The 8,851-nt window shown below is 57.5% G+C and overlaps 1 protein-coding gene across 1 annotated transcript in view; it reads right to left on the bottom strand.

Moving 5' to 3' along the window:
- The window catches only part of TBX5 (T-box transcription factor 5), a 41,774-nt gene extending 39,059 nt beyond the window's left edge, over window positions 1-2,715 (bottom strand). The window contains exons 1-2 of the mRNA XM_021698652.1: window positions 2,569-2,715; window positions 793-887 (exon numbers count right to left, since the gene is read on the bottom strand). Of these exons, the coding sequence (XP_021554327.1) occupies window positions 793-887; window positions 2,569-2,715 (242 nt within the window). The remainder of the gene's footprint in view (window positions 1-792; window positions 888-2,568) is intronic.
- Between the last annotated feature and the right edge of the window lie 6,136 nt (window positions 2,716-8,851).

Below are 8,851 nucleotides of genomic sequence, written 5' to 3'. Positions count from 1 at the left end.
GTGGGGGGGGGGGGGGGGGGGGGGGGGGGGGGGGGGGGGGGGCTGTGGTGAGTATGGCCCCAGGCCTGGGCACACTGGCACCCTGAGATACAGAGCTGTCCGACCCTCCCCCAGCCTCCTCCAGCCATCTAGCATTTCTAGCACAAAACTGTGAGCTTTTAAGAGGAACTCTGGGGTGAGTGTCTTGGCAAAACTGCCGAAACTGCCGTGTTTATCGGTGTCTGTATATAGAGCCCGGCCGAGCCCCGGTTCAGTTTCAAAGGCTTCGCCTGCTTTCTATAAACAATGAAAGAGGTAGCGAATACATTCGACGATTCAGAGTTTGGCAATCGGGTGGGACTCTGGACCCACTCCAAGGTCGAGGAGGGTGGGAAGGAGGGTGGGGGCCAGGAGTCAAGGCTGGAAGCGGGTATCATCTCTGTGCCGACTCCGCACCTCTCTGGCTTCCCGTTCCCTCTCCCCCTTGTCCCACTTTCTCCCACTACCAATCAGTCCACTGAGCACAGCCTCCCAAGCTCTCCATTCTTCTATACGAAGCGGGAGAAATGCCCTGTTTCTCGCAGGCGTTTCCCCCATCAGGGATGGGGGTCACTGGAGGACTTCTCCAGGCATCTTTAACCCAAATCAGGTCAAACAAAATACATTCATTCTCTCTCTCTCCTCTATTCTGTTCTCGCCTTTCTCTGCCCCTCTGCCTTCTCTGGGTCTCCGTCTCTTGGGTCTCCGAGACACCTTTCCTTCTCCGTCTCCCCCACAAATTCCCCAGGCCCTCCACAAAGGTGGCCAGCTCACCTCCCAGCCTTGGTTATGATCATTTCCGTGCCTACTTCGTGAAATTTCAGCCACAGCTCTCTTTCGTGGAGAAACACCTTGATCCCTTCCATGCCCTATAGGAAAGAGAGAAGAGTCATACAGACGAGCCCCAGGAGCAGTGGGCCTTTCCTCCCCAAACTTCCCCCAAACACAGATGTCTCCTTCCCTCTGGAGTCTCTGGACTCCGAGGCTGAGAACTGCCCCCAGCCCACAGCAGGGCTGCCTGGACTCTGGGGGTGTGGGGGGGATAGGAATCCCTGTGCAGGCCCCGTGCACCTCCCCCCCACGATGCACTGCTGTCTCCTGATGCCACCAACACAAAGCTAGAGAAAAGTCCCCAAACATCAGGGTGCTCTAGCATGCCCATGGGAGGACAGACTGAGACCAAAAAAAAAAAAAAAAAAAAAAAAGGGACCAATCTCAAACCCTTTCAGCCAAGATGCAACTAAAAAACAAAAGCAAAAACAAAAACGCTCGATCTCAAAAAGCCCACTCAGAACATCCTTCTGTAGACACCCGCATGGGCACACACAAACACACACACGTGCAAATCCCGTACATATGCGTGTTTACTCTAACCCGTGGCGGTGCAAACATAGACATACGTGAATATCTCAGCTTAAAAATGTGTCTAGAATAGGTTCCAGCAGTCCAAAAAAAATTCAAATGTCTATATTAGCAAACCTTCTAGGTTCTCCTCACAGCCAACTTCGTTCACTTCAAGCTGTTTTGATTCTGGGCACAGCCGAAACTATTCAACATTTCCGCTTTCAGCTAAAAGCTATTTTACAAAACCGATGCAAAAAAATATATACACAAAAATCTTCGCTTTGCCATAATCCGTAACTGTCTCATAAGTGGATTTGCTTTTCCAAAAAGAAAAGCAATCGAAGTTTCCCAAACTCTGTGCCCACCGCCCTCTGCTTCTCTATAACCATACACGCGTCTTCCTGAGACGGGAAGGGCAAACACAGGTGATAAAGTAGCTAGGAAGGACATCGATCGATCGAAATCCCAAAGAAAGGATTTGGCTACGTCCAAATATCTCTGCTGGTCAAGTCACCCCACTTGGCACCCCATCTGACACCCTGTGTAAATTATCAAGAGCTACGCGGGCCTCCTTGAGCATCCAGAGTGCCCAGGGAAGAAGGTACAGAGAGTGCGCCGAGGCCTCACCCTCCACTCCGGCCCAGCTTCCAGCCAGGGGATCCTATGGCTCCCAGCAACCTCCCAGCACAGCCAGGCGCTCCCCGCCACCGGCCAGGGTGAGCCAGCCCTCCAGAGCCCGGCCCAAGACAAATAGTGCAACTCCTGGGTCCGGGCGGCGGCGCGGAGGAGGTGGGCGGAGGCGAAGGCTAGGGAAGATCTGAAGAGGGGTCAAGCCATCGCTCACGCCGGCCTGAAGCGGCCGCTGACCCAGCCCTTAATGAGGTGCTCGGGGCTGAGTCTACACCTAGTGCAGGAGCACAGGAATGATCTGGGCTATTGTTAGCTGGCCCCAAATAGCCAGATAATTAAGCCTTCTCTAACAAGTTAAACATATGTCCAAATTCCTCTGGCCATAAAGATTATCGTCACAATAAAGGGGATGGGAGTATACTGGGATCTGGGGACGCGGGGCATAGAAAGGTGGAATGAGCGGGGATAGAAAGGAAAGGGGACAATTAATGGGCAACGGGCAACCCATCCCCGCCCCTCCCCCACAGGAGGGCCTTTGGTTTCTGCAATGGGCCGAGAGGCTAGAGATCTTCTTACCTGCTGGGTGAAGGCAGCCTGCGGGGACGCCGGGGACTTGCTGGGGGCCCCTAGCGTGCTCTCGGGCTTGGAGTCGCAGGGCAGATCCTTGGAGTCAGGTTCCAGGGGTGTGTGTGCCAGGCCAAAGCCTTCGTCTGCGTCGGCCATGGTGTGCCCGGCGCCCTGTGCCCGTGAAGGGTCCTGCTCTGAAGACAGGAAGCAGAGAGAGAGAGAGAGAGAGAGAGAGAGAGAGAGGCAGAGAAAGAGAAAAGAAGGTTGGAAACGCTGTTCTAGTGACAGGAGGGAGCAGCTGGGTCCCCAGTTTCCAGCTCCCAGCACCTCCGTTCCCCGTGGAAGGAGGTTGCCAAAGGTCCCCTTATTATTATCGTTATTAGTACTTTTATGACCACGCACAACCTCTTGCGAAAGACCCGGGTCAGACCAGGCGGAGGCGAGGCCCGCATCTCCCCTGCGCAGGCTCCCCCACGATAAGCCAGCTGCCGGTCAAATTTGTCTGGACTTCTGGAAGAGCCAATAAAGATAAGACCTGGGTATTTTTGGAAGCCGTTGGGTACGAACCAAAAACAAAACAAAAACCTAGTGTCCTTTTGAGAATTGTTTTTCTTCGTCAAATTCACAGAAGGACATCACAGCCCTGTTTATTAAAACTTGCAACAGGCATATTTTTCCGCAGCAGGCAAAATGTCTGCAACAACCCGCCTCTTGCAAAACCAAAAACAGAGGAGGGGAAAGATTTTGCAGATCGAGAGACCAGGTCGGCAGGAGAATTCACGTTCATCCTTTATCAGTTACAGGCCTTAAAATTAAAAGTCCTTCAACAGTAAGAGTCCTCCTCCCTTTTCCCCCAACTTTTAGCAACGGTAAAAAAAAAAAAAAAAAAGAAAGAAAGAAAGAAAGAAAAGTAGCCCAACGAAAAGGGCAGGAAAGCGGCGGTGGGCAGTGCGCAGAGAGGCGCACCCCGGGGCGCCGGCGGCCAGCAGTCGGCCGCCTGCCCCGGCGGTGCGTTCTCCCGGCGACCTCGGCTTCCTGGGCTCCCCAGCCCGGGACGGCATTTTGACGAGCGGCCAGGCCGAGGGGAGTTTCTCCGAGCTTCAGCCGGGCCTGGCTCGCTGGAAGTGCAGGCCAGGCTTGGGGGGCCGGGGGGGGGGGCGGTGGCGAGGATCTAATGGGTCCCAGATAAATTCTGGGCTTCAGCCGTTGGATCGGCCTCCTGGGTCGGGCGCAAGGGGTAGAAGGGCCTGGGTTGCAGGCTTAGGAGTTTGGAACACGAAAAATAACAGCTGCGGAACTGTTCAAGCCCAGAGGAGCCTGCCTCTCGCTCTGATCGCTTTCCAATCTCCTCCACGTTTCCAAGTAAGGATTTCCTCCCTCAAAACCCAGTGAGACTGGGAAGGGAGCGCCAAGGATGGCCCCCCAAAGCTTAGCAGCCGCTTCAGCCACAGGCTGGGTCCCACCCAGGGCTGCGGGGGCTGGAGACCCAGATCGGGGCCGAGGAGGACGGCATCCGAGGCCCAACTCCCAAGCAGCTTCCCTCACCACACCCTCGGGGTTCGGGAGAGGCGGTGCTGGGAGCCCCCGCAGCCGGCTTGCAACAAAAGAACCCGGGGCTGGTGTCCCCCACGTGCGCTCGCCTCCGCCGCCGGCCGCGGGGACGATCGCATCCGGCGCCCGGGTCGGGGTCGGCGGCGGCTCGGGGCTGGCAGGGGCGAGCTAGATGCAGTTTGACAGAACCAGGCCGCGCGTCCTGCAAACCTCCACGCCGCTCCTGGGCCGCGCGCCTCCCCGGCTGGCTCCACGCGCCAGGAGCTCTCTGCAAGCCGGGCTCGGCAGAATCCCGGGCAGGGCTGCAGTCCCGCCGTGCGCGCCTCCCGGAGCCCACTCGGCCGGAGCGCTCCCTCCCGCGCCTCCCGGGCCATCTGCGGGGACCGTTACCTCGCTGGGCGAAGCCGGCGCATTCACCACATCCCTTCTTGCTCCTAGCAGGGAAGTCGGCGGCGAGGCGGGGGCGCGGGCATCGTGGCTCCGGGGCTTATGCCGGGGACTGCTCGCCCAGACTAGCGGCTACCGCTGCCTCCAAAGGATCGCCCACCGCTGGGGCCTCGGCAGCGACTGCCCACCTCCAACACACACCTCCTCCGCTTTGCGCTCGCTCGCTCGCTCGCTCGCTCTCCCTAAAGACTTCCAAGTTGTCAGGCGCCAGAAGGGCTCCAAGGGACGCAAGCAACAGCCTCCGGGAGCACCCTCAACGTTAACACCTCAGGACCCTGCTCCTCACTTGCACCCCTGGGGAGGGGAAGCTGGGAGATGGGAGGGAGCTGTGGGAATGGTCAAGGTCCTTTCTGGGCGCCGCATTCAGGGTTAAAGTTCTGGAATCCGAGGAAAGAGAGTCTGTCTGTCTCTCTCTCTCTCTCTCAGAAATACAAGCCGACTTAGCTGAGCTCAGTGACGTTGGGCTGCCTTGATGCTTACAAAGTACTGAAATTGCTTATCCAACTAGCTCCCACTGCACACAGCCTGCCTCTGCCTCTTTCCCGCCCCCCCTCCCTCCCTCCCTCTCTCCCTCTCTCCCTCTCTCCCTCCCTCTCTCTTCTCACTCCCTCCCCCAACCACCTTTTCCATCAGATTTCCCGAACACTCAAATCACAGCACTACTCTCAAACCCAGACCTGGAGATCACCCCTCCTCTCCACCCCCTTCCCAACCTCCATCCATCTCTGCTGCTCTGAGCTCGGCTCGGTGGCTGCAAAAAATCCTGCACAAATCATCGCAAAACCGGTCGGCTTCTGCCCGGGAAGTAATCTCGGGGACACGGCCATGCAGAGAACGGAGTCTGAACGCCTTCCGCTGCACACACACGCCTCGCGCCTCCTCTGAAAGCCTGGCCCACGTTCTCCCTCCAACGCTGACCTCAAGACAGAGCCGCGTGACCCCGCCTGGCCCGGCTGGCCGCCGACGGCCGCCCTGACATCTCTCCCCCTCCCCACTCACCACCCCGACTCCCAGCGACTCCAGGGTGAAGGCAGGGTGAAGGTGCATTGGGATGGGGGCCCAGATCAAAGATGCCAAGAAACTGCCGGGGGCTCCCACCCCCAGGGCCAGCAGACCTCCCTGGCTGGAGGTATACGCCAGGCGGTACCCAGTTTTATTAAAATAATCAAACAGTCATGGGAGACTGGCTGGGATTTTCATCTCCACTGGGCCCCTCTCCCTGCCCTCCCCCTCTCTGAAATGTATTATTTTGCGGGTTGAAGAGGTCAATAGAAGCGTAAACACAGTGAGTAGGTCTTAGCCTGAGCAGACCCAGTTTGGAGCACCAAGTATTGGTGCTTGGAATAAATGTCAGGGTTCCCTTCCGTTTCCCACCCTTGCCTCCCGTACCCCCTCACCTTATTCTTTTCTGGGGCTCTGACTAGAGACTTGGGCCTGCAGGCCAAGGTCTGGGGAGAGAGATGGAGAGAGGAGAAATGCGCTGGAGATCAGCAGCCGGCTGGGTGTAACACCCCTTGCAAAATTACAAAGCGGATCGTCCATCCCTAAAAGTGGGGGTGACCAGGGGGTAAAAAGCAAGCCCAGTGTCCTCGGCTACAGTTCTCACTCCACCTTCCAGGTTTGTTTGCAAACAACCTTTCACCACAGCAGTTTATTTGTGTGAAAACACCCTCACCCTTCCAGAATGTCAGCTCAGAGGGCTTTGGGCTTACTAAAGAGGTGACCCCGGGCCAAAGACTGGAAACAAACATGGTTTCAGGATGAGCTTGAATCTCTGCATCTCTGGCAAAAGGAAGGGGAAATCCAGAAAGACTTCTCCAATCCCTTTAAACTCTCCGAGATTTGCGGATAAAATAAATTCCCATAAATAATTTGCAGGCCCCTCCCGGGAGGGCAAATCTGAACTCCCCCAAGTAACTGCCTGGCCAGATTCACTTGGTCTGTGGAGTGCAGGCTGTGCTGGACCCCAAGCGAAATTGGGATTTTGAAACCTCCAGCAGGAATCTATTCCTGCCAGGTGACACTCCAAGGCGAAATGCAGGAGAGTGCATTCTTATTTCCACCGTGAAAAACAGCATCTCTGGGAAGGGGTATTCAGCAGGGCCGAGCTGGGGCGGGGAAGCCAGGGGGCCTTTGCCAGGCCAAGTGCGGAGCAGAACCTATCCCTCCCCCATAACTGTCCAGGGGGACACTCACCTCCAAAAATCCCACCTCTTCTTTCCAGCGCAGAAGCCAGCAGTGGTGCCTTGCGCAGGAGTGGGTGTTCAAGTGAAGAGTTTGCCAAGGGCCCCCAAAAGAGACCCCTTTAAGGCCAAGCCTTCTTCCAACGTCTGTCAAGAGTAGTATGTACCTCCCAGCTCGAGGCTGGTTTGTGGTCTTCGACAAATTAAATATTACTATTTATTACCAGGCATACCCCAATAAAATAAAGAGGCAACCAGGCGATACCGACTATCTCACCAGCCGCTGCACCTATAGGACTTGGAGACGTCACGAGTCACGCAACCGGCCCGCGCACTGTCACGCTCGACTGGGGGGCAACGGCGGGAGGTTAATTTCTGTCGGTCTTCGTCTATCAGCCCCGGGTCTGCGCAGCCCCAAGTCCCAGACGTCTCGGCCACGGGAATAAATAAAGAAATAAACAAACCCAGCGCTCTCTGGGGAAATGGGGGTGGTGAACATCAGGCACAAATAGAGCCAAGATCGATTTTCTTAGGGAGGGGGAGGGGGGCTCTTGGCGAAGGGAGGTGGGAGCCCACGTCGGCCCACGATTGGGAAGAAATCAAGTTGTTCCGGGGTGGACCGAGGTCCCTTGGAGGAGGCACGAGAGTCCTTTTATTATTTAAAAAATTACTTTTTTTCCGAGGAGGAGCTCTCCGCAAACGAATATCGAGGCGCCGCTCCAGCTGGTTCTGTTTGGGACGCGATAAGTCAGCGCCGGCTTGCAGATCTGCATAGAAGTAATTACCGGGTTATCGCGCAGGGGAAATGCGACCGAGGCGTGGAAGAAAGAGAGGCGTCCGCAATGTTCTTGCTGAGAAAAAGTCCATTCTGCGAGAGCTCCTCTAGTTAGGTCTGGGGATGCAACTCGTCCCAGTTTGGCTTGGCCGGGGCTGGGTGCGAGTGGGTGGTGGGGTGGGGGTAGAGGGGGTGATTTCTGCAGAGAGAAATTACAGCGACCGGAGCTGCACTGGGTGTGAGACGCTCTATTTTGTTTTGCAATAAGGATTGGCATTATTTTTGGTCTCACCAATGGGCATAACTTCTAAGCGCCCCGTGGCGGATGCGCTCGAGCTTTTGCGCGCATCTGGGAACGCGCTGGGTGCAGTTGCGAAAACGTACTGCGGGGGAAGAGCTAGGCCTGCCTGGGACTGAGCAAGCGAGCGCCGGGCCTTCCGCAAGGGTAAGCTCCCCGCCAAGGGGCAGAGAGGGAAGCGGTCGTCGCAATCTGGCCTTGCCCCCAGCTCCGGTGTTCCATCCCGGGTTTCACTCGCCCCTAACCCCCAGGGCTTTCCGAAGCAGGGCCTGGCTCCGGGCCCGGCCGTCTGGGGCCTGAGCGACCGCGAAAAGTCAGGAACGCAGCCGACCGAGCAGCCCCAGGAGCCAAGGTCAGGCCCGCGGGGAGAAAGGGCAGAGGTTTCCAGCGCCAGGCGCGGGCGCCCGGGCTAGCCGGGCCTCAGACCCTGGGGCTTCCAGCAAGCAGGACCTGCGTCCCTCCGCCCGGCCAGGCCGCAGCGACTGCCCCCAATTCTCTTTCGTTTCCCAAGTTATTAACAATTATCTTTTCCCCGATCCGGGGCCCGTTGGGTGCAGCGTTGGCTCCCAGACGCCAAGACTGCAAGCCGAAATCCTTCGCCCGAGGCCTCGAGATGGGTCCCGGTTTGACCTCTGGGCCGAGGTGGGCCGGAAACGGAGGCCTGGGCCCCGCCGGCGCTGGAAGGGGAAGGCGCGACTCCGAGCGCGGCGAGTTCCTTTCCGTTTGGCTCCCTTCTCTCGCATCCCAGGCGCGGGCCCCGCCACCCCCCGGACCAGCTCGCAGAGGATTCCAAAGCCTCAGCTTCCCCTACCCGCTGTTCCGGACGCTCCGGAGGAGGCCAGACCACGGGCCGAGTAAATTAAAGACCTCCACCAGTGTTGAGCATCTCCATTCTTTCCCCCAGTCATTGAGCAGTAAGTTCCAGAGCGAGGCGGCAACACGCAGCCTCCCCTCCTTCTCCGGGTGGATCGCCGCTTTCCGCGACCCGCTCCCAGCTGCGTTTGCGACCCCCCCCCCCACACGCATTTTCCTCATTGT

This window comes from Neomonachus schauinslandi, chromosome 14, assembly GCF_002201575.2.
Source record: "Neomonachus schauinslandi chromosome 14, ASM220157v2, whole genome shotgun sequence".
NCBI classification, from domain to species: domain Eukaryota; kingdom Metazoa; phylum Chordata; class Mammalia; order Carnivora; family Phocidae; genus Neomonachus; species Neomonachus schauinslandi.
The sequence above is the reverse complement of the archived record's forward strand: the minus strand, read 5'-3'. Positions and strand labels throughout refer to the sequence as shown.